Source organism: Microdochium trichocladiopsis, assembly GCF_020744255.1.
Source record: "Microdochium trichocladiopsis strain MPI-CAGE-CH-0230 chromosome Unknown B0I36scaffold_11, whole genome shotgun sequence".
Taxonomy (NCBI): Eukaryota; Fungi; Ascomycota; class Sordariomycetes; order Xylariales; family Microdochiaceae; genus Microdochium; species Microdochium trichocladiopsis.
In genome coordinates, this window is record NW_025763554.1 from 25,143 (window position 1) to 52,385 (window position 27,243).

General features: G+C 53.5%; 11 protein-coding genes across 11 annotated transcripts; 7 read left to right on the top strand and 4 right to left on the bottom strand.

The window, feature by feature from the left end:
- Nucleotides 1-11: 11 nt before the first annotated feature.
- B0I36DRAFT_335079 (uncharacterized protein) lies at nucleotides 12-1,288 on the top strand. The gene is made up of 2 exons (XM_046155416.1): nucleotides 12-459; nucleotides 587-1,288. The coding sequence occupies exons 1-2, from the start codon at nucleotides 35-37 to the stop codon at nucleotides 1,158-1,160; spliced, it is 999 nt and encodes a 332-aa protein (XP_046006214.1). The 5' UTR covers nucleotides 12-34; the 3' UTR covers nucleotides 1,161-1,288.
- A 1,145-nt stretch (nucleotides 1,289-2,433) lies between these two features.
- Nucleotides 2,434-3,903, bottom strand: B0I36DRAFT_354277 (putative LysM domain protein; the record flags this gene model as incomplete). The annotated part of the gene is made up of 3 exons (XM_046157294.1): nucleotides 2,434-3,527; nucleotides 3,588-3,648; nucleotides 3,706-3,903. 3 exons carry the CDS (start codon nucleotides 3,901-3,903, stop codon nucleotides 2,434-2,436), a joined length of 1,353 nt encoding a protein of 450 aa, XP_046006215.1.
- A 2,388-nt stretch (nucleotides 3,904-6,291) lies between these two features.
- Nucleotides 6,292-6,845, top strand: B0I36DRAFT_335080 (uncharacterized protein). The gene has a single exon (XM_046155417.1). It carries the CDS (start codon nucleotides 6,306-6,308, stop codon nucleotides 6,759-6,761), a length of 456 nt encoding a protein of 151 aa, XP_046006216.1. The 5' UTR covers nucleotides 6,292-6,305; the 3' UTR covers nucleotides 6,762-6,845.
- A 1,178-nt stretch (nucleotides 6,846-8,023) lies between these two features.
- Nucleotides 8,024-9,214, bottom strand: B0I36DRAFT_368013 (uncharacterized protein; the record flags this gene model as incomplete). The annotated part of the gene is made up of 2 exons (XM_046159548.1): nucleotides 8,024-9,016; nucleotides 9,083-9,214. 2 exons carry the CDS (start codon nucleotides 9,212-9,214, stop codon nucleotides 8,024-8,026), a joined length of 1,125 nt encoding a protein of 374 aa, XP_046006217.1.
- A 1,163-nt stretch (nucleotides 9,215-10,377) lies between these two features.
- B0I36DRAFT_211395 (killer toxin alpha/beta) lies at nucleotides 10,378-14,856 on the top strand (the record flags this gene model as incomplete). Its single annotated transcript, XM_046148915.1, has 10 exons — nucleotides 10,378-10,602; nucleotides 10,660-11,192; nucleotides 11,244-11,444; nucleotides 11,511-11,667; nucleotides 11,779-12,014; nucleotides 12,115-12,532; nucleotides 12,652-12,870; nucleotides 12,977-13,076; nucleotides 13,140-13,403; nucleotides 13,490-14,856. Coding segments are annotated over 10 exons (3,720 nt in total), but the record flags the coding sequence as incomplete, so codon positions are not given.
- A 1,259-nt stretch (nucleotides 14,857-16,115) lies between these two features.
- Nucleotides 16,116-17,452, bottom strand: B0I36DRAFT_227613 (uncharacterized protein; the record flags this gene model as incomplete). The annotated part of the gene is made up of 4 exons (XM_046149098.1): nucleotides 16,116-16,198; nucleotides 16,325-16,486; nucleotides 16,579-17,235; nucleotides 17,326-17,452. Coding segments are annotated over 4 exons (1,029 nt in total), but the record flags the coding sequence as incomplete, so codon positions are not given.
- A 1,393-nt stretch (nucleotides 17,453-18,845) lies between these two features.
- On the top strand, nucleotides 18,846-19,316 carry B0I36DRAFT_253670 (heterokaryon incompatibility protein-domain-containing protein; the record flags this gene model as incomplete). The annotated part of the gene is made up of 1 exon (XM_046150771.1): nucleotides 18,846-19,316. A coding segment is annotated over one exon (471 nt), but the record flags the coding sequence as incomplete, so codon positions are not given.
- Nucleotides 19,317-19,359: 43 nt separating this feature from the next.
- On the bottom strand, nucleotides 19,360-19,650 carry B0I36DRAFT_227318 (nucleoside phosphorylase; the record flags this gene model as incomplete). Its single annotated transcript, XM_046149092.1, has 1 exon — nucleotides 19,360-19,650. A coding segment is annotated over one exon (291 nt), but the record flags the coding sequence as incomplete, so codon positions are not given.
- Nucleotides 19,651-21,600: 1,950 nt separating this feature from the next.
- Nucleotides 21,601-22,191, top strand: B0I36DRAFT_253059 (uncharacterized protein; the record flags this gene model as incomplete). The annotated part of the gene is made up of 1 exon (XM_046150730.1): nucleotides 21,601-22,191. A coding segment is annotated over one exon (591 nt), but the record flags the coding sequence as incomplete, so codon positions are not given.
- Nucleotides 22,192-22,350: 159 nt separating this feature from the next.
- On the top strand, nucleotides 22,351-24,920 carry B0I36DRAFT_354284 (uncharacterized protein; the record flags this gene model as incomplete). The annotated part of the gene is made up of 3 exons (XM_046157295.1): nucleotides 22,351-23,289; nucleotides 23,382-23,706; nucleotides 23,767-24,920. The coding sequence occupies 3 exons, from the start codon at nucleotides 22,351-22,353 to the stop codon at nucleotides 24,918-24,920; spliced, it is 2,418 nt and encodes an 805-aa protein (XP_046006223.1).
- Nucleotides 24,921-25,322: 402 nt separating this feature from the next.
- B0I36DRAFT_354285 (uncharacterized protein) lies at nucleotides 25,323-27,011 on the top strand (the record flags this gene model as incomplete). The annotated part of the gene is made up of 1 exon (XM_046157296.1): nucleotides 25,323-27,011. The coding sequence occupies one exon, from the start codon at nucleotides 25,323-25,325 to the stop codon at nucleotides 27,009-27,011; it is 1,689 nt and encodes a 562-aa protein (XP_046006224.1).
- Between the last annotated feature and the right edge of the window lie 232 nt (nucleotides 27,012-27,243).

Consider the following 27,243-nt stretch of genomic DNA (forward strand, 5'->3'; position numbering starts at 1 on the left):
GCATCCGTACAAGCACGCGCAGCGATCCGGCAGCATGGCAGCCATCGGCTCTAGCTCGAGCCCAGACGCCGCCATCTCTTCGTTGGGTTCCCTCGCAGCGTCGCCGGCGTCCTCCCCAATAGAGTTTCCGACAACTTCTACCACAACTGCCCCGACGGGCAGCCATTCGTCTTCCATGATGGTACGCGCGATGACGACGCCCTACGTCAAGCCTTCTGCGTGTGCCAGTCGTTTCATCACCACCAGCTTCATGCACACCCTGTCCGAGGGCAATAATGCCTGGGCAAGCACGCAGGTGACACTTTACCTGTCTGATTCTAGCGGGATATGCCAGGGCGATGGTGAAGTCTACAGTCCCGCTGTGTGTCCCAGCGGTTGGACGGCGTGGTGGTTGGGCCCGCGGATAGCGATCAGCAGCAGCGCTCCCGGAAATTCTTTTGGGGGCTTTTGCTGCGCAGGGTAAGTTTATATATACGTGTTTATGAATCGTGTGGGACGGCGTTGAAAGCTCACCACAAGCTCACTCATATTGTCATATGCTAATGTTTCCACGCGGGCCGTCCCTCGCACTGCCTTGCGGATACAGAGGGTTCGCACCAGACTACACCCATTCATATCACACCGACGACAGTGTCTTCAACGCTTTCGCCTGCGCGTCAGGCGGCCAGGGCACGGCGCGAGTAACCGCCACTAGGCCCGAGGCGAACGAGACGACTCTCGCTACCTACACCTTCACCGGCTTCGACCAGGTTTACATCCACCAGGCATGGGATATCCGCTGGCAAGAGTCGGACATTTCCATGCTCACTCCACCCCCTCCCCCACTGGGTCTCTGCACCACCACAGCCTTGAGGAGCTGGGCCCCGGGTCTCCCCACAGACGCCGCACTCGCTGCCATGGGCATCTGCGAGCAGCCGACTGATAGCTGGGGCGGCGGTTCGGCTGGAGTTTCGAGCTTTTTATACTTCGTTATCATCTTCCCAATCTGCATGTTCTTATTGGTCGCCGGGTGCTGCACATGGGGCTTGTTTCGGTATTCGAGGAGGAAGAGAGCAAGGGCAGAAGCCCGAATCATGGCGGAACAGAATGTTTCATTACCGCATGACGCGCAGCAACACAATGATACAATGGAACTGATGCAAAAGTCGAGCAAACAATAGGAGGCGAAGATGGCTCTGGGCTGGATAACAGACAGAGGAGGTTTCCCGACAGGGCGAAGGAGTGGCATTGGATACCCACAGGACAAAAGAGATGGAACGCACTCACATTAGCGCGATTATACAGAATGCACTGCTCTGAATGCTGGGGGCTTCACGACTCTCCCCTGCGTGTTTGTGACATGTTTTTGATTAATCATGTGAGTACCACAGACTCAAGGGTTGAAATGCTTCACAACTACAAACTCCGGATCTGCCCACAGCTCTCCGACCTGAACGCTGCCCCTACTAAACATCACTGACCGAGTCCCTTGATGTAGAGCGCGACTGAACTAGCCTGATTCGCGAGCAGTACGCTAGACAAGCATCGGTGTGTTTCCCAGTCATAAGTGATTGGCGATCTTGCCTGGTTGGGAAAGACCTGTTGGCAATCACGACCATCTTGGCATTGCATTGTCTTCAGCTTGGATCCGCGCGTGCTTTGGCATTACTTGAACCGCTATGTACTATATAAGTCTTCAGGCTCCAGCTGCCCCATTACATACCTAGACAGACATGATGGTGGTCATTCGCAGTCTGATCGTTCACCGGGCGCAGACTCGGGCCTGACGGCTCTGGGGAAGAGAGATAGCAGCGGGAAAGTTCGAAGATCATCACGGCATAGCTTCCATCCATGCTCCAAGGCGGCTTGAGACACATGATACCTTTTGCCTAAACGACGGATGTACTTATTTGAGCATAAGCTCTCTGCGACTGATGTACAGCTTCACAGGACTCGCACAAGCATGCGAGAGCTCGCACGACGAAAACAAGGAAATAGACGACGAATGGGTTGAGATCCTCTCTATAATATTGCAAAAGTCCTGGCAACGCCAACTCGAAATCTCATGAGGAACATGTCAAGGATAAAGTGGGTGGTATAGGCAGCCCAACTCCCAAGAAAGCACACATAGACTTTCTTTCTCAATTTGATAGATAACAAGAATTTGTTAGTGCTAGAATTACTCATTAACGGACCGCGGCCATCTACAGCCCTGTCTCTTATCATTCAACCGCATCTGAGGACACTAAAAGAAGATGGCGAGTGAGAGACCAAGGCAGCTGCACAAAATTGCGCTGGTGCCAGCGACGGAAGCGCAGAGGAGGACCAGGGATCCGCCGGGGGTTGCGCCTCCCACAGCACCAGGAAGGGCATACAAAGGGGGCCCATGGCGGGAAATGATTGAACCTGGGATGGGCAATGCCCTAATCTAACCATCGGATGAGGGTAAGTAGATCAGATCAAGCCTACGCAAGCCCAGGTGTTCGCCCACATGCCTGTACAGCCCGACCCGACAGCGGGGTTCCACTTGACGAAGTTGGCGACCGTGATGCCCTTGCTCGCGGCAATGGTCGCGCACGTGTCGCCCGAGCGCACCTGATAGAACAACTTGCAGTTGGTCACCATGCCGGTCTGGATAGGGGTCGGCGTCGCGACGCCGTTGCCCGCGGGCCTGGTCGTGGTCGGCTGGGGAGGGTTGATGGTGATGGAGGGGCCAACAGTGTTGCCAATGCAAACATAGTAGCTCGACCAAAGGTTTGTGCAGGCCGAACCAATAGCCGGGTTCCAGATATAAAAGTTAGGACCATAGATCCCAGCAGCGGCAATGATAGCATTACAGGTATCGCCATTCCGGACGAGATAGAAGCGGCGGCAGTTAGTCGTCATACCTGACTGTACCGGCTGAGGTGTAGCCACACCGTTGCCAGCTGAAGTCGTGGTTGTGGCCGCTGGGGGGTTGATGGTGATTGATGGGCCAATCGTGTTACCAATACAGACATAATACTTGGACCAGAGGCCCGAGCAGTTCTCTTGGACAGCAGGGTTCCATATGTGGAATTTTGGCCCGTAGATCCCAGCAGCTTTAATAATGGCGTCGCAGGTGTCGCCGCTCTGGACAAAGTAGAAGCGGCGGCAGTTGCTCGTGATGCCGGACTGGACCGGCTGGGGGGTGACGACTCCATTACCAGCAGACGTTGTCGTTGTGGAAGCCGGGGGCTGGAGCGTGATGGACGGGCCAACAGTGTCCCCGATACAGACCCAGGTATCACTCCAAAGTCCAGTGCAGTCACTGTTGACGGCAGGGTTCCAGGCGTAGAAGATTGGCCCGTTGATTCCCGCAGCAGCAACGATTGCGGCACAAGTATCGCCCTTCTGGGTCAAGTAAAAGCGTCGGCAGTTGTTCGTCATGCCTGGCATGGTGGGAAGTGGCGTTGCAACCCCATTGCCAGTTGTTGTTGGGGCCGGCGGCTGCGTCGTGGTCGAAGGTGGTGTGGTGACTGTGGCTCCAGGAGGCTTGGAAGGCGTCGGAGGGGCAGGCTCGTCGGCAGCTATAGTGCTGCTGTCAGTGGTGATGTCTCGTGCGCGCAGGACTTGGAATCAAGACTCACCCTCGACACAGTACGAGTGCTGCTGGAGCAGATTGGTGCAGCCGGCATTAACGGATGGGTTCTAAAACTCCCGTTTAGCAATCATGATCATTACTGCGTACTGATTATGTTCGCATACCCAGCGGAGGAAAGCCTCGAGAGAGATGGCGAAAGAAGTCAGGATGAAGTCGCAGGTTTCACCTGTGGACATGTCGTGGTACCAGGAGCAGTACTTGCTTGTGTTGGGGTCAACTTCGTAAGCCTGCCGCGATGCCACCAGGCCGGCCTGGCTGACTGGCAAGGCAGCCGCCGCAAGGTATAGTAAGGAGTGACGCATTGTAGATGCTAGATGGGCAAAAGAGTGTGTGTGAGTAAACGAGTGGCAGATGCAGCAACGACGACAGCACAAGACAATGGTGACTTGGCTCCTTCGGAGAGTGTGCTGTAGCAGTCAAGTAGTCTTTCCAGGCGGAGATGCTTCGAGCTTTAGTCTTACATATATTTATGTAATGCTGTTGGAGTTGCACTCGAAGACATGGGCTGGGCCCCTCTCAGTGGTCCTGTAGCTATCGGCGTGTTGCCGCATACACAACTTCCAACAAAGAACCCCGCCGTTTCCTTCATGCCTAAGTGCCCCACCGAACCAATTTCGCGTCGGCTCCAGTGTGGAATGTCATTTCTCGTTCACAGATCATGCTGTGCACTGCCTGCAAGGGATTTTGGAAATGCATCTTTTCAGCTGCGGACTTTGTCCGAGGCACATGTGATCTCGTTCGGGAACCGTCAGGCGGAAGCGAAAGAGGAGCGGGGCCTCTCAGGTCAAGCCGGACGAGCGGCAGTTGTTTCCGCGCGCTCCTCATGACTGTGGGCGCCACCTGTCTTCAGAACCACTGCCACCAACCTTTTTCATCGTTGAGATCAGTGGCTGCAGACATAGTGCGGGTCTATGTTTGTGTCCCGCCTTTACCGCGGACGAGCATGGGCATGACATGCAACGTTCTGGCCACTATACCCATGACACGTACAGGTACTTCACAGGGATCTGTGCTGAAAGGTCAGTCTAGATGCGGTCAGCATCGGGTATAGGATCGCGAGTGTAGCAAGGGGTCTCAGGCTAGTCTACTTTGTACCTGCATAATACCCTGCAGGCGGGCTGTTCGAGCGAGCTACGGTCGCCAGATGTAGAAAGTTCCGGAGTCGCCTTGGTGCGGTCAAAATTGGGGGCGATGTGCCAGAATCGTGATATGGGTCGCCGCCTGGGGAAGCCCAGGCCAGGGTTACGTGTTCCACCTAATGCCGAGACAGCTGAAAAAGCAAAAATGCACAATTGACAGTTTCCCGGTCGAGGTTCTGAGACAGCAGGGATCGCCTATCTGCCCCATGCTATACAGTTCAGAGGATTTCCCTTGCGGGCAATGCGCTTGCCAGCGCTGTAAGTGTCTCGCTACGAGGTGTGTCTGGTCACTAGGTGGATCACGTTATCGCAAACACCAACATTGCGACCAGGTCAGGCTCATGACTGTCGGCTGCGGTGACCTGCTTGCATGAATGCACCCATCCTTCACGATGTCTGCTGGTTGGCGCACAATCGTCTGCGAAAAGTGGGCATGAGAACAAAGTCAACAAATTAATGAAGTGCACGCAATAGTTGTCGTCCTTGGATGACATGTTGAGCTTCATAGACCGAATCACACGGCGAAGATTATGACCCGCTGCCCTCGTGCAATGTGGACGGCACAATCCACGCTACCTAGTTTGCAACGAATGTCCTCTAGATATTTTCAGCCTGTCACATCCTGCATCGAGCTACATGACTTGACGCAATACCATCTTGAGCGTTGTCAAAAGCCGTACTTCAAGATAAGATTGGAGCCTTGACCTTTTGACGCAGGAGAATGCCAAGTTTCCCTGGGGTCCAGGGTCCTGTGTCTAGACTCCAGTACCCTGGCTGTTAATCTCTTCAAGGCAACACAACCCGCGGACCGTTGCAGCGCGTGCGGAATCCAACGGCCTGCTTCCTCGTGTTATCATGCTTGTTTATGGTGGGAGGCAGCCCCGGTAGGCCTTAGCAGGCCCGGCCCCCAAACACATGGGGTTGGTCCTTGACGCGACTCTATTGTCGTGTGGAAACCCTTGCATCCGTCAATGAAGCGCCCGCCTGCTGGAGCCAACAACTTCTCAGTGGATCACACCAGTGCATAGACCCTGGACTCTGGCTGTTGCAGCAATCTGACGAGTACCGCCAAGCCTCTAGACAAGGATGTCTTGTATAGCAATTTGCAACTGCATGTGGTATGTTGGTTGACATGGTCGCATGATCTGACACTGCAGGCGAGTCGGCCATGATGCAGGCTGCAACATGATGGTTTCCACTTCCACAGATCCCCAGTCTTGTTGGTTCTTGTTGGTTCCTGCATTGAGGGTGTCCATTCCGTGTTTTGTAAAATCGGAGGAACCCACCCGCGCAAAATCAACGTGGCGGGAGCCAATTCCTCAGGAACTTCGCGGTCTGCAGATTCTGGGCGGTCTGGCTGATAGACGAGATTGTTTGTCGGAACGCGAGGGCAGAAAGTCACCACCTAACTCGCACCAAAATAGCATTGAATGTGCCAGTGTGTTGGTTGGCGGATGCACGGGGCACGGTCTGTCCTCCCGCTGCAGCGGGAAGCGGAGTCTCAAAATTCTCGAGCGTGTGTGGTCGCCATGGAAAACTCCGACTATGACTGTAGCAATGACGGTATGACTGGGTATTCAGATGGTTTTGGAGACATGACTGAGATTGGCTGCAAATCTCACACCGTCGATCTATTGGTCCTTTTCAGAATTTCCGATACCTTCAGCCAACGTTCCTGGACAAGTGGCTCCTGCCTCATAACCTCGGCTACCAGTTCTGTCCGCGTCCATGAAGTGTGGGTTTCTGGGCAGTCAAGGCCCGCAAGCCACTTGATGACCACGAAGAAATCGTCATCCTTCAGCTTTCGCGCGCCCCATCTGTGCACGAGAAAGGAGATGATTGGCAGCACCGTGATACCACGAACCCGAAGAGTGGGCGGCATTAAGAAATCGTGGACGGGTATGCCATCACGGCCCAAGACTACGCCTCGCTCGAGCCAGAACTTGATTCCGTCAACAGGGCCGATCTTCGGTGCAGGGGGGTGCGGATTCCAGTCCTTCACGTACTCGAGGTATACATAGATGGGCATGGGCATAAAGGCCTTATTCTGGCTACCTCCGGACGCAAAGATCATGCCGCGCGCGTTGACAGAGGCACCGCGCTTGAGACACTCGACGACCGCCGTGGGACCGTGCTCCGCCATTCTGGCGGCGGCTGTGAAGATTGGAAAATGTAGGATGCGGTCGCATCTGCGCCAGAAGCGCCTGCCGTGAATACTTGCACCCCGCGCGAGCAGTAGATCCATGGTTTCTATCTTGGTGTTCTTTACAGCAAGCGCAACAGGGCAGGGTTCAAGTCCACCCGTGGCTTGCACGCGTGCCGGATCTGCGCCTCGGGAGAGGAGTGTTTGGACCGTACCGATCGAGGTGTCAGATCGCCTGAGAACTTCACGGAGAAGGATGTCCACGATTGCCTCCCCCATGCAGTGCTGGGTACGAAGTGGGTGCTCAATCATGTGATGAAGGAATCGGAGCCGAGATGGTACGGCCGCTGGTTGAAGCAGACCTCTCGGCACCGACCATCTCCTGTTTCCGTACTTCGACTTGCTCCCGTTGTGTTTCTCGATTTCGTCCGCTGGCGACCAGAATCCCAAGTTCCAGAGCAGCTCGAAGGCTGCGAATCGATCTTCTCGAACTAGGTGACTCAGGTCGATCGCAGGGTTCTGCCATTTGCGCACCACGCCATAGTGCGCGGCCTTGAAAATGACGCTGTCGTGGTTGTGCAACACCGCCCATGTGATTGCACGCCAACTGTGCCAATGAGCGCTAGGCTCAACGATGCGATGATACAACGAAGGCTCGATGCGGTGCTGAAGACGTCTTGAGCAGATGGACAGATTGACAAGGTCGCTCGAGCTCAAAGGCGCCAGGATGGATAGGAGAATCTCCTCCGGTAGTAGGGCAAGTCTTGACTCGGCCATGTTACAAGTCGGGGATGAATCGCGCGTGAGACAGAGAAGTAGCTTTGCATCCTACATGGAGTCATGGACGGGTGGGAGTCATATGCTCCAGCAGCCGCATTGGCGAAGCTGGTCTGTGCACAAAACAATGGACAAGGGCAGGGGACCCTTGATTATTAGTTGGGAGCCATATGATGGTGCAGATCGCTTAGGATAATCATGTGTAAGCAGCATGGGGAGACTTCAAGCCTCAGACAACCGTTGACCTTGCCTCACAGTATTTTCATGGTGGTTGATCGGAGTACACTATCTCAGCTGGGCTATGTGCCGAAACATAAATTGTACCTCGTTGAAAGTTGATGACCCTTCGAGTGTCTATCTTATTTAGTCGTCGAACTTGCAGCCCAACTGTGCGCCACCGTTCTTCCATCGTATAACAACCGCTTCATGTCCCAAGACTGGATGAGTGATTTTGTCTGGCTTGTTTTTGCTTGTAATGACGAACTCCTGCGCATTGTACTTCGTGATAGCTGCTTCGAGTGCCTTGATTGCGTCCTCCTGGTTCTCGTACTTGCCCGACTTGACCGCGGCCTCAATGGTATCCGGGTAATTGAGCACGTTGACTTCGTACACGCCACTGCCATATGGATAAGGCTTCTTAACTTTGATGATTTCCCCATCAAAGAAGTCTTTGAACTCTTGGAGTGGCTTTGACCCGGGGCATGGTTCAACCCGGCATCTGTCTAAGTCGGCTTGCCGAATCTGAACAATCGCGTGCATCGCTGCTGATGCTGTCTCCTTCCATGAGATCAGGAGCTTCTTTTGAGCCTCCTCAGCGGCGGTTTTCGGGACAAAATTGTCAATCCTCTGGTTCAGTTTCGCCTGGATGGCAGGCATACGGTCGATCAGCTGTTCATAACTATGATTGTTGTCCCATGCCACACCGCCCGGCAATGCTCCCGCCAGGGCCTGGGGCTTGACGGTTTTTGTAAGCAGATCCGCCGGACTCTTGGTCTGGATCTTTATCAGCTTTCCATGCGGATTTAACTCAGGAATGGGGTAGATGGGCTGCTGGCCGGGGGGGTTTCGCGCAAGCCAGCGCGCTTTGTCAGCATCCCCTTCAGGTTCCGTGTGGAAGACCTTGATTGCCCTTATAAGTGCATCTTTAATTGAGTCCACCAGCCACTTGATCCGATCACCGACCGGTTTGTCGTCAAGTTCGTTGAGTGCGCCCCAGTCAGGCTTCCGTAGTTGATCGTTGAAAACCACCGCGTGAGCCCAGTTGCGACTGCGGTCTGCGATGGTCACGTCGCCTAGAAGTTCCGGTTTGACAGAAGGTTGGTCCTTGATATGAAGAAGGAATTCGAGGATGTTGCACTTAGCATATCAACTCGCGTCAGTCTTGTTGCCGGTGCTTTCGACACTAACTCAGCAGCGACTTACTCGGTTCTGCTGGCCACGGACACCCGTACGAGAGCCCTGACATCCAGAAGCAACGGTGTATCCATCAGAATCATCAAGTATCTCCTCGGACATGTACACAGACCAGTACAGAGCTCTTTTCCCAAGCTCCATCGTTAGTGTTGTCCTCGAGCTTCGTGGTTGGGATGAACATACCGTTCTGCAGCTCCACGAATTCCGAAACCGGAGGCGAGCTGCACGGATGCGAACAACACGAAAGCGCCAACATAGGAATGCATTCTGCCTTCTTGGGACGTCTTGGACTAGGTCGATATAGAGAAAAGAAGTCAAAGTCCGTGGAGAAGGCATCAACACATTCACTCTTTTATCTGGTCTGGGGGCAGTACTACGCAAACGATGCTTCGGGAAACCCCAACTAACTCTGCCCCTGATCCATGTGCAACAATTGATCTGTTCCGGCAACGATACAGTGAATTTCCGAGAGGGCTGTCTGACCCAGGACTCCGCCGCCGGGCCCACCACAATAAGCGGATTGTGCAGTGTGTAGAGGGTCTGCTTCCAAATTAGCAAAGCAAGGATCAGATGCTCTGGGCTGAGCGCGAAGGAAGTCACTGTACATGAGCCTTGTTGCATCCTATGCTGCCTAATGCTTGCAACCAACAACCATCCTTGTCCAAACTCGAGCAAGGATCACAGTCAGGGTAAATTAGCCCCTGTCGTCCAATGGATCCCCGGTTTTCACGATCCTTGTCGCAACGCGTGCATGCATGTTGCTACAGCTGCCAACATTGTCGAAAGACGAAAGCCGAAGACGATTCCGGTCGGACATGAGCAGACGAACTGGGCCTTTTCTTTTTTGCGCGTGCCCAAGACGACCGCATGTCTGTTAGGCGAGCAGGCATCAGCAACGAAATGGAGCTGGAGTCGGAAATTACTGTGAAAGACGGGTGGGCTTGCGGAAGCCGGGTAGGAGGATTCTTTACCGGTTCGCGAGGAAGATGCGTTACCTGCGGCAAAAATTGTCTCCAAAGTATCAGAACACTGCTTGAAGAGCTGCGTGTGCCAATCCCCGTAGTCTTGCCTGGTGGACAATAAAGCACGTGTGAGCCACAGGTTTCTAGGTACAGAACTCCCTCGCAGCATGCATCCCCTTCTCCATCCGCCCAGCTCTACTGTTCATCTCGATTTCTTCTTTCCTTGTAGAAGCTATGTCACGTCGACGTTTATTAACGGCCTTGCTGTCTTTGAATGCAGTCAGCCCAGCCTTGACGGAGAGTCTGGAGCTCCTGAGCGCAGCGACGGACGACTCTAGCACATTTTATTCTGATCTTCATCCGTGCCCCCGAAGCTGCCAAGGCACAGCCCCGGGGGATTGGGACGTCTTCCCCTCCTTTGGACGACTCAAGCTTTGTCCCGAACCACAATTGTTCGACTTTAACATCCATAGCGACCTGGACAACCCTGATCCCGAGGCTCTCTTCAGATTCCGTGCTTGCACGAGTGGCGATGCAGAGACCGAGGAAAACGCGCTTTTCGAAGCTGTTTGGGATCCGACTGTATCATCAACAGCGGTCAGTCCAGAGGCAAGCAGCCTGCAGCGCCGTCAGACATCGGAGAATGCCGAAAGCCAATGTGTCATTGGCCAGCCTGCTCAGGCACAAGTATCGATCACCACAGAGCATCAAGGGCTTGGGTCCACCAATCCAGTTGCCGATGTCATCTTTGAAAAGCTCAAAAGCTATTTCGAGGATAGCCTTCACTGTCGGCAAACAGTCACATTCGCATATCTGAACGGTACGGTGGTTGGTCTATACACGGGTGCTGAGATTGGCAAACCGTCCTCGATCTCGGCTGTGCTCGATGAGATTGCCCAGCACCCAGCCCTCAATGACGGAGTCACAACCCGAATCACTGCCGAGATTTGCGAAGAGGACAGAAACTCACACCATGTCTTGGGTGTCTTCATTGACACGACTGGGGATGTGCTTGCTGCTCAAAAGGCTCTGCAGCGCTGGGACGACCGAGATTGTCAGTCGCGTCATGGTGGTTCAGTCCCATGGAAATCACCCATCACAATCTTCGAAACACCCTTGGATGCAGTGCTTAGCGAACCAGCACTTGCCAATGGTACGTCATCCGGGCCTGGCAACTCAACTGTGCTCCTGAGCCGCCACAAATTGAGTCCTCGGGCGACATGCAGCACGACCTCCGCGGTCAGCGGGGATCAGTGTAAGCACTTGGCCGCAAGGTGTGGCATCACCATCGCACAATTAGAGTCATTCAATCCCTTCACCGACTTTTGCACGACGCTCAAGGCCGGGCAGCCTGTATGCTGCACTGCTGGTGACCTGCCCGACTTCAAGCGCAAGGCAGACTCTGATGGGTAAATCGTCCCTCCGCCGATGGACAAGCACAAGAACAGGCTAACAAGCATGGGCTCATTCTACAGTACCTGTGCAACGCACCTGGTCCAACAAGGAGACTTTTGCGTCAAGATTGCCCTTGCGAATGGAATCACGCAAACACAGCTGGAGTCCTACAATAAAGGCTCGGATAAGACCTGGGGCTGGACATCGTGCGAGAATCTCCCTGTTGGAATCAACATTGTAAGTAACTTGTCGCACACGAGATGGATCACGGCTCCACATCAAAATCTCTTGATCATGCGCTCCAAGGAGGCCCAAATGTATACATTGCTATGTCTGACCTTGATCTAGTGTGTCTCTGAGGGCAAACCACCTCTCCCAGCACCTGTGTCTAATGCAGTGTGCGGGCCGACCAAGCCTGGGGTTTCGCAACCGCTCGCAGGTCAATCGCTTGCAGACCTGGCTCCATGCCCACTCAACATCTGCTGCAACGTGTGGGGGCAGTGTGGCATGACGCCCGATTTCTGCAAGTTCACAGACTCCAAAATTCCGGCAAATCCTGGTACATCTCCGGGAGGCAACAGCCCGTAAGTTATGGAAACCTCATCCCAAATGGGCCGCCGCTCACTCCCTCACGAAGAAAAAAAATGAAATGACTGACAAATCCACTTCAATGAAACAACACAGGTGCATTTCGAATTGTGGTACCGATATTGTGACGGATGGCTCCGCCCCAGCAGCGTTCGGCAGAGTCGGGTACTACGAGAGCTGGAATTTCGGGCGTTCTTGTCTTCATCTGCGCGCTTCCAATGCCAACGTGGGCGAGAAGTATACTATCATTCACTGGGCTTTCCTGGAGCTCAACAGTGACTACACTGTCAAAATTGCGGATGAGTATGGCCAGTGGGACGAGTTCGTGGCATTGACAAGCGCCAAACGCGTCGTCTCGTTTGGCGGTTGGGCTTTCTCCAACGATCCTCCAACCTACGATGTGCTTCGGCAGGCCATGAGTCCCGCGAACAGGGACACGTTTGCCAACAGCATTGTTCAGTTCCTGGACAAATACAAGCTTGACGGGGTCGACTTCGACTGGGAGTATCCAGGTGTAAGTTTATCATGCCGCCCGGGCTCCTCCATTTCAACGACAGAAACACTCATCAACATCAGATTTCCATAAAAGGAACCAAGACACGTGCTAACTACTCCGCTGCACCGCATTGATAGGCTACTGATATTCCTGGCACGCCCCCAGGCTTAGCCACCGATGGTGCCACCTATCTCCGGTTCCTCCAGCTGATGCGACAGAAGTTACCCCGGACCACCGGCAAAACTCTGTCCATCGCGGCTCCAGCCTCGTACTGGTATCTCAAGCAATTCCCTATCAAGCTCATGGCAGCGTCTCTCGACTACGTCGTGTACATGACATACGATCTACATGGTCAGGTTTTTCCCCGATTCGTGGAGACCCCACAAGTTGAAACTTGCCATTCAAGTAGAGGTTCATGCCGCTTGCGATGACCAAACGCTGACACTTTCCTGTACAGGCCAGTGGGATGCCGGTAACCAGTGGTCAGCAGAAGGCTGTCCTGCTGGAAACTGCTTGCGGAGCCATGTCAACATCACAGAAACTTATCTCGCACTGTCGATGAGTAAGCTAAGTCTTCCGCACAAGATAAAGTCATCTGCTTGAATGCTTACTTGCCTTCTTGAAGTTACCAAGGCCGGAGTCTCGCCGTCCAAGATTTTTGTTGGCGAGTCAAGTTACGGGCGATCTTTCCGTATGGCAACCATGGGCTGCACGGGACCCATGTGTACCTTCACGGGAGATAGGATGGACTCGCAAGCCGCTCCAGGCATGTGCACCGACACCGCAGGCTACATATCTAATGCGGAGATCGAGCATATCCAGAAAACATACTCAAAGGTCCAATCATTCCACGACTCGCCTTCCAATACTGATATCCTTGTCTACGACGGTAAGCTTTGCACAAGTGCAGTTCTTGTATACACCACCTAAAGTTTCTTGGTAGCAAACTTGCTTCTAACATCTATAAACACCTAGACCTGGAATGGGTAGCGTATATGACAGAGACCACAAAGTCGACTCGCAGGAATTTCTGGAAAGGCTTTGGCTTTGCAGGCACGATAGACTGGGCCGTCGACTTGCAGCACTTCAATGGTGATAGTTTGGACGACAGCATCAACGAGTGGGAACTGGACGTCGGAATGCCAGCCAAGTGCGGTGGCTTTTACACGAAACTTGAGGACATTGAGCACAATCTGGGCAACATCCCGATTCATTGTCGCTCGCAGCACATCTTGACGGCCATGCACAGTCTGCTGGAGAACACCGTGTCCGAGTTTGACGAACTTCTGCGCAATGGATACGAGGACAGCTTCAACACGTATGCCGATGTCGTTGTCGAGGGAAGTCGTGGCGCGGTCCAGGACTTCATGTACAAGAACGGCAACAGGTACTTCACATGCCTCATGACCGAGACCGTTGACGACTGTTACCACTGCCACTGGAGGACGGGCGCGGGCACACCCGGCTGCAGATACTGCCAGGACTACGACTGCGGCTGGAGTCTGCTCTGTAACCAGCCCGATGTCCAGTGTTCTGGTCACAAGTGGCGCTTCGTCGACATGAGCCAGCCCTGCCCTCCAGACTACTCGCAGCGCGGATCCGAGGCCCCTAACGGCGGTGAGCACTGGCCGCAGGCGGTGCGCTGGACGCTCCGGGCCTCGCAGAGTAAAGCTTTTTGGAAGGACCTGTACGACGAGGTCGGCGTCGACCAGAAGAACATCAAGTGGGAGACTATCCAGCACTACGGCTGCGCCCCGACAGACGAGGACTGCGGCAAGCGCTACCACGATTACAACTTTCCGGTGCCGGACGGCTTCACGCGCGACGAGGTGCTCGATCCCAAGGACCTGGTATATGAGGCCCGCGGGAAGCTCAACTATCTTGGGCCAGCTCTGTCCAAGGTCTTGCAGACGATCAGTGATGGGCGCTGGGCCGGCGATCTCGACGACCTGGTTGACGCCTTGGTTATTCCCGTGGCCATGATCGAGGACGCGATCAACAATATGAAGCAGATCAAGAAGTTTGCCGAAGACCTGAACGCCCAGAAGCGCAAGATGATCATTTTGGCATTCATTAGTGCCTTGCTTTTCTTCCTGCCCGTCGTCGGCGAGGTCATCGCGACTGTTGGAGCGCTCGCTAACGTCGGCCGGATTCTGTCACTGATAGGTGCCCTGGGCAGTATCGGCAACGACATCTACAGTCTCGTGGATGAGGGTCACCCAGACTTCTTCACTATCTTCGGTCTCGTGCTAGCCCCGCTCGACATTATCGATCTCGTTCGCATGTCGAAAGCTGCTCAGATCCGGCGGGGTATGGATCCCGAGGACATCAAGAAGCTCGGTCCCGGCCCTAAGGCCCGGATCGACCAGATTGACAACATCCGTTACGGCTCATGTCCGATGCCTGGAAAGTCCAGCAAGGTGTTCCCCGTGGGGGGCATGCACGTTAGCGACTTGACTGGGAGAGATCTTGCCATGCCTATTGGGATCGGCTATTGAAGAAGTGTACCCACTTCTGCTCATGGTAGTGTAACAATAGGTTGTAGCAAATGCGCAACGACTTAGCTCCGGATGGAAAAGAGAACACTACGGGCTTAGGGAAGGCACTTTGGTCGATGGGAACAAGTTGATAGTAATTAGCGTTTATTGGCTAATAATAGCGAATCACGAGCGATGATAATTTCAAGTCTCACATCTGTTATTGCCTACTACTAGAAAACTTGGTACTATACTGGCTGTGCACTGCCCTCAGCGTTATCAGGTAAGCTGTCAAGCCCCTGTCGCTTCGTCCGAACTACGCTGACACGCCATTTATCTATTTACTGTCTTGGCATTCGGTCCAGGCCAGGCCAGTCCCACTTACCGTGTGGCCCAAGTTCGCTGTCCCAAGGAGGTGGAACAGCCTGCGGGTGGTCGCCACAGAAGATCGCCGCGCCGCAGCCCCATGCCGCATTCCTCTTTGTCTTCTCTGTTGTCTCACTCGCCTCCTTGGCAGGGTCAGGCACATGGACTTGCACGTTGCTGGCCCAGACGCCACGAAGAGGTCAATGGTCACCAGGAGCTTTTGCGTGACTCGTCATTGCCAACTTGGGGTCTTACTGAATATACCAAAGAACCATAACGTATGATGCTCCGGCAACTGGTCCATCATCCGATGCTTGCTGACATATGTACAAGAGACGACCAGGGTTTCTCTTAAAAAGAAATCAAGTGCTCTCTATGAATCATTTCATCACCTTATGTGGGTATTATCCATGCTAATTCTTATACTTGACTTTGACACTCGTCGTGACCGTTATGGCCTTCGAGTCCTCCTCGTGAAATTGCTCCGGGTCGAGCTCCGAGGCCGACGACGCGCCCGCAACATGTACGGGCACGTTGGCCGGGTTCGCCATCGGCCTTAGCTGCAGCGTGTCGGACTCGTCCGAGTCTACCCGGCCCAGCCGGCCCGGGTACGCGTACACGTTGTCCTGGGCACCACCACTGCCGCGGCCGCGGCCGCGACCACTGAAGAAGGACCCCCGTCCTGAGTCTACGCCGGTGCGGCTCGACCCTTGGCTCTTCTGCGAGCTCGGGTCGGAGAACTTGCCGTAGCCGCTGCGTCGGTTGTTTTGCGGCGTTCCCGCGCTGTTCTGCGCCGTCGTCCCGAAGATATTGGGGAAGAAGTGGATGAGGATGAGGCGCACTGAATGGTAACAAAGCGAGGTCAGAAGAACGGTTGCGGACGTTCTGTGTGAGTGGAGGCAAGCGTGAAACAAAAGAATAGATACGAATTGGCGGAGCAGGGAAACGAGGAGACGAATACACATACTCGACGGCATGCATGCACAGATCACGCCTGTGCTAATCTCGACGGTCGACCAGAGCGAGACACCAGTGTAATCGTAGGTCACATTGTCGCTACTGCGGAATTGGAGCAGCGAAGCCAGTCTAACAATGGACACGACCGTGACAAAGGTGCCGACGACAAACACTAGCAATCGGGAATGTCAGTCAGTCAGCCAGTACACATTTGCTACAGGACTACTACTATCTGGTGGACGAGCTGTGTTGGAGGGGACTTACTGGCACCAATGGCGATCTTCTTCTTCAGACTGGCATTGAGCGACGAGATCTGCGACATGGGCAGATAGAGCATCCAAATGTCCAGGGCGATTCCGACGGCTGCGTTTGCCCACGCAATCGCTGCGTTGTTGACACAGTGCCCTTGGTTGGCTGTGTCGTTCCACCGCGTCCAGTTATAACTGATGGGCCAGCACTGAAATAGCGCTGTGAGGACAAAAGCGACACCATACAGTATAACGACGACAATTGTGACCCACATTTTCCGCCTAAATTGTAACTCTGGAAAGATGCGGAGGAAGAAGAACAGAATCGACAGCTTTAAGAGCGCCATGTCGGCGAAGTAGAGTAACGTTATAATCCAAAAGTGCAGACCGAACTGCGTTATATCGTTCGGCGTTAGAGTCCAGATATCTCTACCAATACCGAATATGGCGAGCCTGGAGTTTATAACCGTACACGGTATACAGCTTGCCGCGACGGCAATAATTGTCCAGTCATCAGGACCGAGGCCCAGTCGGATGACCCATTGTCTATAACTGATACGGACGAGGACCAAGAATATGGCGATGGACGTCATGATCGTGGATATTTCGGTGTACATAGCCCCGGAATCGTGAGGCTCGATTCCACAGCGGGCCTTGGAAGCGTTCTTGACGACTATGGGGGTTATGCATGTTAGAGATACCAGACATGCATGGAAACAGCAGATTTCTTGAAGGAGGGGGGGGAGGTTGGCAGCAGACTTACGAAGGGCATCTTCGATAATGCAGCTCGACCGTACGCAGGGTTCCATGGACGCAAAGAAGATCGGATCTGTACAAAGACAGGTGGCGTTGGTGAGGCATGGCGAGGCTGCGGCGCCCTTGACGAAGCAAGCGATCTGGAACCAGTCAATCGTGTGCGTTGATCCGGACACTGCGGGGGTGCCCTGGAACGAAGACGCAAGGGTGAGGCATCCTTACTGCACATTTGGGTAATCCCGGGGGTAGCTGGGCCACCGCGAGGCCCAAGAGCAAACATATGCCGAGGGTGAAGGTTGCGGCTCGCATGCTGACCGAGTGTTCGCGAGTCTGTTGAGGTGCTGGGCAAAAAGGATGCTGGTTGAGGAGGAACCAAGCGCTTCCACGTAGACAGCACTCTTCTAAAGCCGGGAAGCGAGCCCCGTGGCGACCCAATTCAAGCTCAACAACAAGACGTATTTAAGTCTCAATTCAGCAACCGGAGTTCACTTGCCGCCTGCACCACGTTGTCCAAGGCACATGAAGCGGTCCTGAAGCGGCTGATGAACCTTATGGGAGGTGGCGTCTAGCTCAGTAACAAATCTACGGCGGAACAATACCAGTAATCCGTGGTGGCTGCAGCTTAGTGTCTTGGGATTAGCGAACCAGCGGGGCCCAGCCAATGACCCAAGATGCCCAGCCCTAAATGGCGTCCCTGGAGATAGAGACTAGGGACACTGGAGGCTAGGTAGGCACTAGCCGTGTCATGAGCTACGGAATTCGCTCTGCGCCTGGCAGGAAAGGGGTCAACTCGCACCGCTATGACCGCCGTCGCCTGCATTGGCGCAAGGTCAGTCAGTGCAGCCATAACCCCTGCAGCGGTCTTGTGTGTCGTCATGGCTTGAGCGATCATGGAGGAAGACGAGTCATGCTTGGGCGCGGGCCGGTTTCGGTAATCTCTTGCGACACGCAAGCCGATGACCTTGACTTTGTATGAAGATTGACAATGGCACAGGATGCCAGCGTAAGCCAGGCGGGTGGACAGCAGCGGGTTCAGCGTGTACACCATACCATTGTTACTGGCGATCTTGGGTGTCGTTAGGGACTCCGCACAATGGGCAATCCGTACCTGCGTTCAAGATCGTCCCGTGGCAAGGAAGCCTTGTAGCCCCGATTCTGCGTCAAGGGGTTCCGAGAATTCTCGCTTTGGCTAGCCTAGTGCCGCGTGTTTAAACGTAGTGAAAACTAAGGGGTTTGTTTCCCCTCACCCGCCGACGTGGTAGCGTCGCCAGGATAGGCAAGCAAAGTAAAATGTAACGACCCAACCAATAGGTCGCAAGATCGGGCTAGGGATAAGGGCAGGTCATACACGTGGGACGGGCACCCCGGACAATCCATCATTCCGGCGCAGTTTGACCGTCTCTGCGCGGGGGCGGGGGGGTGGACGCTTGGGCTACTGCACTTATTCTGAACCCCAACTCTTACAGTGGGCAGGGAAACTAACCCCAGGGAGGCCCCCCCCCCCCCCCCCCCCCGCCTGGTGCGTTATACGTGGCCCTATCATATGTCTGGGGATCTGCTGCAAAGCAGAATCTCACCCACAGCCGTACTCCATACCCTGGCCACCAGCAAACGACGACGGACATCTTCGTCGGAGCTTCGGCGGTCATACTGGATGCTGTCCAAGTTACGACAGCACTGGGCTACCGCTATCTGTGGGTAGATCGCTATTGCATCGACCAGTCCAACGCGGAAGACAAGCTCGGTCAAATCAACCAGATGGATCTGATTTACAGCAGGAGTGAAGTAACAATAGTTGCAGCAGCCGGTGTCGATGAGCACACCGGGCTCCCAGGTGTAGGCGCTCCACGGCAGTACCGACAGCTGGCCCTCTCTATCGGACATATCACCATCCTTTCCACCCCTCCTCATCCCCATCAGGCCATAAAAGGTTCGAAATGGGCAGAAAGTGACCAGGGTACTGTCTGCCGAAGTCAAACTGGACAATCTGCTGGCTGATAACCACATCGCCGAGGAGAATCGCAGAGTCCTTACTTGCGCCCGGAACCCCGCCGCAGACCCCTACTAGGATGACGAGCTTGAGTTTGGCGTAGCTGTAGCCCAGGCTGACTGCAGTGCTGGCACCGCTGACCTTGCCCATGCCGGGCATCAGGACGAGGACAACATTGTGCCTGCCAATACGGCCGGTCGTGTAAAGGTTCTTGTCGCCAGGAGCTCGGCCGTAGGTATCGCCGTCTGTGTCCCAAAACTCGTCCACGAGAAGGCAGACCGCATCGAACTCGACGGGCAGGGCGCAGACAATGGCAATATCGAAGTCGTCGCGGGAGGCGGGGAGCGCAGGGTAAATCGTAGGAAGCGTGGTGGGAGCAGTCATGGTAGCTACCAAGATATGGCGTCCAAGTCAAGCAGTCTCGCGCGTGCCTCAAGTAGGAAGAGCTCAGGCGACGATGTTGGCTGATTGAATATGATAGAAGCAGTGAGGCACACGCGAACAGTCGGTTTAGCAGGGTAGAGCGTCTTCCGCAAGGCTGCGCGTGGCAAAACATGGGACGGCAGGAGCTAAATAGCTGCGCTGACTAAAGGACGGCTGAGGGAGTACCATACCGTGACGACCCAACCAACAGGGGAACTGGTTGAGGCTGAGGTAACAGATAGGCCCAGAACAAATAAGGCCGCAGGATTAGGCCAGGGATAAGGATAGACCATACGAAGGCTGAAGGGAGGTATATTAGGTAATTACCCTATCTTACGTTAGGAACCGACAATAGGTAGTTTAGAATCCTTATAGCAAAAGGGAGAGGAACAGGAAGATGTAAATGGTACGTATTAAGTCAGGCATGTAATGCTTCTAATATACGTGAGCGACTAGACCCCTGTCCTAGTAGACGCAAACTATAACCTTTAGCTAGTCCCCCTCCCGCTCTGCTATTATAAAATAACCTATTATCAGTATTGCGGCTCGGAGAGGCTTATAAAATGCGTATTATTCTAGACGGTATCGAAGCGGAAACTCCCGGTTGGAATATTGTAAACGGCGGGCCCAGGGGACTCCTATTATTCCGGAACGTACAGAGGACAGCAGTTTCGATCCTATCTGACCCCAACCAAGGCGTGGAATAGTGTCACTGACTTGTATTCTGAGGTTTCTATCATTATTCGCCTTTACTCGATTCCTCCTGGCATGAAAAAGATACAGTACTCTATATTAAGCGGAACTCCGTCTTAGGAAAATCGAACTTTACATGGTCTGCGAATCTCATATCAACTATCTCAGATACCGTCTGGTATCGATTCCACTGCGCCTCTGCCGTGCCTATGCGCTGCGCTGACTGCCCCTGCATTTCGACTACTAGGAAGTAAGAGTTGTAGAGCCCTTTGCCGACAAAAGTGCACTGAACACTGCCTGCTTTCACAGCTTCGAGACATTCTTGCGGGCTTCCTCTAAACAGCGACAGGTGCAGCTGCAATTCATAGCCTGCGATGCCCCAGAGCGGCCCCGTCGCCGTCTGGACTAGGGTGAACATCTCTGGAGGGCACAGCCAGGCTGAGAGCCGTAACGCGATAACGTTGGGCGTTTCGCCGTCGCGGATAGTGCGCAGGCCAATGTACCTAGCGAGAGAGAGAACAGTGCCGTCATTGAGCTCACAGCTGAAGCCGTGTACAAGAGACTCGATATCCATCTTACCGGAGGTAAAGAGGTCGGTCCAACTGATACTGCCGGCCCACCCGGCCCAGCTCCACGAAGGAAATGCATGTCTCCTTCTTGGCTGTACCCTAGTCGTATCCCAGCAGCTAGCTAAATGCCTCCAGCAGAGACCTGCGATCATAGAGTTTACGGACTCGCTCTGTAAGAGGGACGTTGACGATATATATGGAATCCCTAGCAAGTGACCAATGCAGCTCATGTTGGACTCCATGTGCCTCAGGATGCCAGTGAAAGCGCGGATCGAGTCTGAATCGAAGGTGAGATCGCGTGACGTGTAATTTGTAACGAAAACAAGAAATTTCCTGAAGTGGTAGTGCCAGTCCTTGTTAGCCTCGTCCCATGGCCCAAATGGCGAGCCAAAGATGGCGTCAGTGATTCCCTCGTCTCGACCTGCAAAGAGACCGGCGCGTGCATAAGCTCGGAAGCGCGGCTTTTGAAGTGTGTGTAGGGTGTCCAATGGAGCGTCAAGGCTCTCGAAGCAGTTCATAGACTTGCATTCGAAATAGATCTGGTCTGGAGTGAAGACCAAGACGCGTCGGGATAGCACGGACTCTTGGAGTGTCCAAGCCCGCGTGATCCAAGACTGGCCTCCAGGATGCCTCAAGGCGACCAGAACGCGTGGTTCGTACGTTGATCGCCACCATGCAGACCGAGCACGGCCTGGAACGCCTAGAACACGGGGCTAGGCAGTACCTCCCAGAGCTTCAGCTGAATGCAGAGCTCAAAGGACGCAAAGCTACTTACCTCTATCCTGGCGTCGAGGAAGACATTCTCTTACCCAGTGAATACACGCATAAACACCAGGAGGCGTCTGACTGTGAATGCGCTGACGCTGTGTTCCCATGCGCTCAAGCATTACAGTCTTCTTGTCAGGAGTTGGGCTGTGACTTCTCGATGTCAATAACGCGCCCGCGCCTCGCTAACAGAGACAACCTGAGGGTATTCGTAGGAAACGTGGGCTCGGGCGATACAGTCATGAAGTCAGGCAAGGATCGAGATAAAGTCGCGACCTCCCACAATCTGATCGCTTTCGAAATGGAAGGTGCAGGGATTTGGGACGAAATGCCTTGCATCATCATCAAAGGCGTGTGCGACTATGCTGATAGCCACAAGCATAAGACATGGCAGCCGTTCGCGCTGCTGCCGCAGTCACCAAAGCATTGTTGATTCACTTTGTGCAATTGCAGAAGGATTATGCTGCTCCAACACAACAAGGCACGTGTCTACACTCTCACTTTGATTACTTCGTGAGGCTAATGTATACTACGTCTTGAAGCAGCAAATGATGGAGCACACACTGCGCCGAGGCCGATTTTAACGCCGAGCATGGCCTACACCAAGCACAGCCAACCGCAGCAAACATACCAGCTTCGCAATCTGCCCGCTGACGTTGACAGATTTGCAGCAGCTCGTCTTCTTGTCGCAGCGGTGTCAGATCCACGACTTACATCAGACGACATCGATATCCACTCTTTGGCCAATACTGTCGACTGGGACCAGAAATCGCAGAATAAAGTAGCGACACTATCATTCAAAGTAATCCCGGAAATGTGCCGCTCGTCGACAGTGGACAGCTATCTGCAGCCTCAGAGTCGCGAGTGGAAACTGACGGTTCCCCTACTTTCTGAACCTCTGATTCTTGACACGCACTTCGAAGGTTTCACTGTGCTCAATGCGATACAAGAATCGAGACACCGCTTCGACTGCATTGCGCTTCCCGGCCTTGTTGGTCACCCTTTCGGTTGTTGGCAGCCTTCGGAAGACGAACCATCATTCATGTGGATCCGTGACGCACTTCCTTTGCTGATGCCACGGACAAGGTTCTTACTGTATGGCTACGGCGCTGCCGTCTTGCCCCAAAAGCCTGTAGGAGATATCTTTGACCTAGCGAGGACACTCATGTTGGACCTGCAGACCGGCGGTTGGTCTGCACCGACCTCAAAACCACTCTTGTTCTTAGCCCACAGCTTGGGTGGTGTTATTCTCAAGCAGATGTCCGTCCTCCTGGCTGATGGCAATGAGCGTGCGAAGTTCATTCTCTCGAACATCAAGGGTGTGGTCTTCTTTGGCACTCCCAGTAGAGGCATGCCAGTATCGCATCTACTAGCTGTGCTCGGGAGCCAACCGAATCGAGACATGATTGAAAACTTGACGAACCAGTCACAAGTATTATTCGACCTAGAGGCCCAGTTCTCTGGCGTGTCTTGCCATGCGGGTATACAGAGCGTCTGGGCCTACGAGACACAGCCGTCTATGGTTACAGCGGTTAGTTTGCTATTTATAGAAGAAAGGCTTATGGCTTGGTCACTTCTAACAGTTTACAGAACGCCATAGGGGGAACAATGTCGAGAGCGCAGTCATTTGGCATCATCGTGGACAGTGATTCCGCAACAAGTGGTCGATCTGAAATTGACACAAAGGCTATGGTTCAAATCGATAAGAGCCACTGGGACATGATTAAGTTGGGCCGGGGTGATGACCAGATTCGCGTCTGGGCTGGCAGGATTAGTGATCTGTGTCGCAATCGAGACGAGTGTGCTGCTACTGCCGCGCAGTTAGACAGCTCAGATGATGACGACGCTCGCAGTGACGAAACTGAACTGGAGGACGATTCTTTCACATGTCCGACCGAGCTTGACCAAACAGCATTCGGCACGAAATCGATGCTATGGCAGTATGATCGTACGTCCTCCATTATTCTTTTTTATCGCCGCTGACAGAAGGCTGACATGATTGCGGTAGTCTTTGTCCATTCCACAAGCACCGAGACAAATCAAAGATTTTCACAAATCGAAGAAAGCTTTGAACAAACATTCCACTGGGCCTTCGATGATACGTCGATAGGTCTGACCAAATGGCTACGCAGTGGAACGGGGATCTTCTGGATCAGCGGCAAACCGGGCTCCGGCAAGTCGACTTTCATGAAGTTTCTGCTGCAAGATCCACGCACCATGGAACTGATGCACAGCTGGCGCTCAAAGCATCATCAGATCATCGCCAGCTTCTTCTTCCACCATCGAGGGACTCACCTACAGAAGTCGTTTGAAGGCTTGCTTCAAGCCCTTTTGGGCCAAATACTTGCAGAAGAACGGGGCTTGTTTCCAATCATCAGCTCCCTACTAGACACTAAATTGCAGGCGATTTTGGACTCCAAACGCTTAGGTTCTCTCGCATATGACGCTCGAAAACTTCTTGAGTCAATTGCAGGACCAGCTTACGATCAGACCTTGAGCAAACGACTGGAGGATCTCCTTTCGATCGATCCTGCCGCAGAACTGGATGCTGTGCTCGCAGATAAGTGCCCCAACTTGGAACAAGATCGCCAGTTGGCTATCAAGCGCGTATTGCTGTTGGCGTTCCAAAATCTATCGAACAGCGATGAACCGAGTAGCATCTCGATGAGTGATGTTATCTCATTGAGTAACCAAGCCGATAGAGTCAACATCGATTGTCTAGACGATGCGATAGCAACCTGGCGTTACAAGATCGACTACAAACGCATTGTCACGGAGTTCCTGCAGAAACATAAGCTTCTCGCGGTACCTACGACGGGCGACACCACTTCGGTTCCCTTCGCGGAATTGGAAGCTGGTGTCATGGGAGCAAATAGCCTTCGACACAGAAAGCTTATCAAGAAGGCTGTGGATCGCCAGATAGCGCGTCAACAGCTCCGCTTCAGTATTCAACTCTCGGCTTGGAGTAGGGCAGAGTTGGAGGAAGCCGTGCGGCAGATCTTCGATCAGAGTCTCCTGGATCTCCAGATCTGCTTATACTTCGATGCTCTGGATGAGTATGATGGCCGTCCGGAGACCATTGCAGACTTCTTGAAAGATCTCATCACGACTCGAAAGTCCTCCAGAACACAAGCAAGAGTATTGTTCTCTAGTCGCCCCTGACCTGTGTTTCAGGATGTGTTTGGCGACAGCCCCGGGCTTCGCATACACGAACACACGCGAGAGGACATCCGGGAGTATTGTGCTGGGATCCTCCAAAAGAATCATACTAACCGCGCAACTTTACTCCCTTTGGCCGACGAGATAACAGAGCGCGCACATGGGGTATTCCTCTGGGTGAGATTGCTCTTGCACGACCTGAGCTCGGCTTCTGACCTGGATGGCATCAACAAAGTCCAAACGGAAAAACTTCTCAGGCGACATTTCGCGATAGCACCGGATGAATTGCACGAGTACTACACAACCATTATTCAACGCCTGCCATACTCATCCAAACGAGAAGCATATGTACTCCTGGAGTGTTTGTCTAAATCCACCACGGAGTTGACCATCGAACAAATTCCCATGCTCTTGTCCAGCGGCATGCACCGAAATCCCCTGCCCCTCCTTGCAGACTCACTACCGGCATCTGCACGTCGTAAAAAGCTCGAAGCGTACTTGAACACGGTGACTGGCGGGCTTGTCAACCTCGTGTCGAAAGACCAGACCATCAATCGAACTTTGCAGCGCCTATTCCCTACAGCCGACAACCTAAAGAGCATGATGACGGTTCAACTTATGCATCAAACATGCAAAGAATGGGTGGAGGCCGCTACGTTCAAACATGTCGTACTTGGGAGTCGGGCTGGTTCAACGCCTGAGAATGGTCATTCTTTTTTAACCAGATTCTGGGCATATCAACTCGCCATGTTCGGTGAGCCTGATGAACTCGCTGCACATGTAAAACGGTTTGCCTTCCACGCGGTTGAAGCTGAGCGAACAACTGGTATCAGCCAATACGACTTTCTCAGATCGTTATCGGGCAGCTTCTACGAACAGCTTGGCCTGTATCGTGTTGGTTCTGCGGCGAGCTTTGCAGTCCATCAAGGACTATGGCTGTATCTGGAGGACGCTTTCCACAATGCAGATACGAGCATTGCAGAGTCAGAAGAATGGCTGTTCTCGATTCTCTGGAGAAGTGAGAATGGGAACCATGTTGTCCCCGACGCTAGAGCGGTTGAGACCAGCAAGTTGCTGCTCCGGCTCGGCTTCCAAGCTTCCCTCGACCCCATCGGTGTTTCCAGGTTGGCCAGCCGAATGGTGCGATGTCAGGCACGACGCCAGGACACGATGTCGTTTGAGGAGTTATTCCAAGCTGCGATATCAACAACGTTGGCTGCCCATACTGCATTCCCAGGCTTTCAAAGAGAGGCACCATTCGACTTTCTGAACACTTTAAACCGCTTCAGCCTCATAACTCTTGGCCCACCACGGCTGGTGGAATGGATTCTCGAGCGCCACCCAGATTATGCCAACTACGACACGCAATTGGGGACACCATTGGATCACCTAGTGGGTCTATTCGACAACTCGCCCTCCGCTACAGTTGAGTTCCTTGGTATGGACTGGCTTTTTGAGCATCTGAGCATTCTTGTACGCCATGGTGGCTGCTTCAAAATAGCTTCCGAGACCATGATTCGGAATTTCTTCCGATATCTATCACAAAATCGCTATGAGGTCGCGCCTCTTATGCGAGATGTAGCTCCTGGGCTATGTTTGACTGGAGAACCGACGACAGAGCAGTACTGCTGGTTAAAACTCCGCATTAGACGACTTGACCTTCCCGAGGAAACAATTACGCACTGGCATCAACGGCTACTTCGCGTTGCCCGGACGTCCTTGCAAGACGATGAGCTTTCCGATGTAGATATTGGGCAGCAAACCCGGATCCTGACTTCTTCAGACGAACCGGGCCTCGAACCTCTTGAGCTCGAAGGTTGGGCTATACAACCTGAAGAAGAGCCCTCACACCAGGGACAGCAAGTAGTTGCTGGGGAACAACAGCTGCGGCCCGAACTGCGGCCAGGTAATCCCATCGGGTCACAATTACGCCCTAGCGTGCAGAGAGATGCTCCTCGAAGTACGTCATTCACTGACCAACAGCAAGAGTCGTCCCGAGGTCGCAATGGTACCAATGCGCCACCTAGTTCGAAGTCTCGACTCCGTACACGTGCCAAGCTGCTGGGCATCTTCGGTGGAAAGGATCCTGCCTGATTGCCCAGTCATTTCTTGGGCACAAGGCTCAGCGGATAGATAGCAAGCGACATGCAGTGTTGGTGTCACCAAGCGATCCAATACTATCATGTTGACGATGGTGGCAAACTCTCGATATGCTCGTCACAACACCGGCTAATCTCCCTAGCGTGTCCCTTGGCTGGATCTCAAGGTTTCTGTGTCAACGCTCTGTCACTTCTAGAACTTCACAGGCTCTCTTGAACCGAAATCA

Excerpts from the sequence above, each read along its gene's own strand:
- B0I36DRAFT_335079 (XM_046155416.1), top strand. The coding sequence starts at position 35 with ATGGCAGCCATCGGCTCTAGCTCGAGCCCAGACGCCGCCATCTCTTCG. Across the intron at positions 460-586 it reads GGGGGCTTTTGCTGCGCAGG|AGGGTTCGCACCAGACTACA; the intron begins GTAAGTTTATAT and ends TTGCGGATACAG.
- B0I36DRAFT_335080 (XM_046155417.1), top strand. The coding sequence starts at position 6,306 with ATGACTGGGTATTCAGATGGTTTTGGAGACATGACTGAGATTGGCTGC.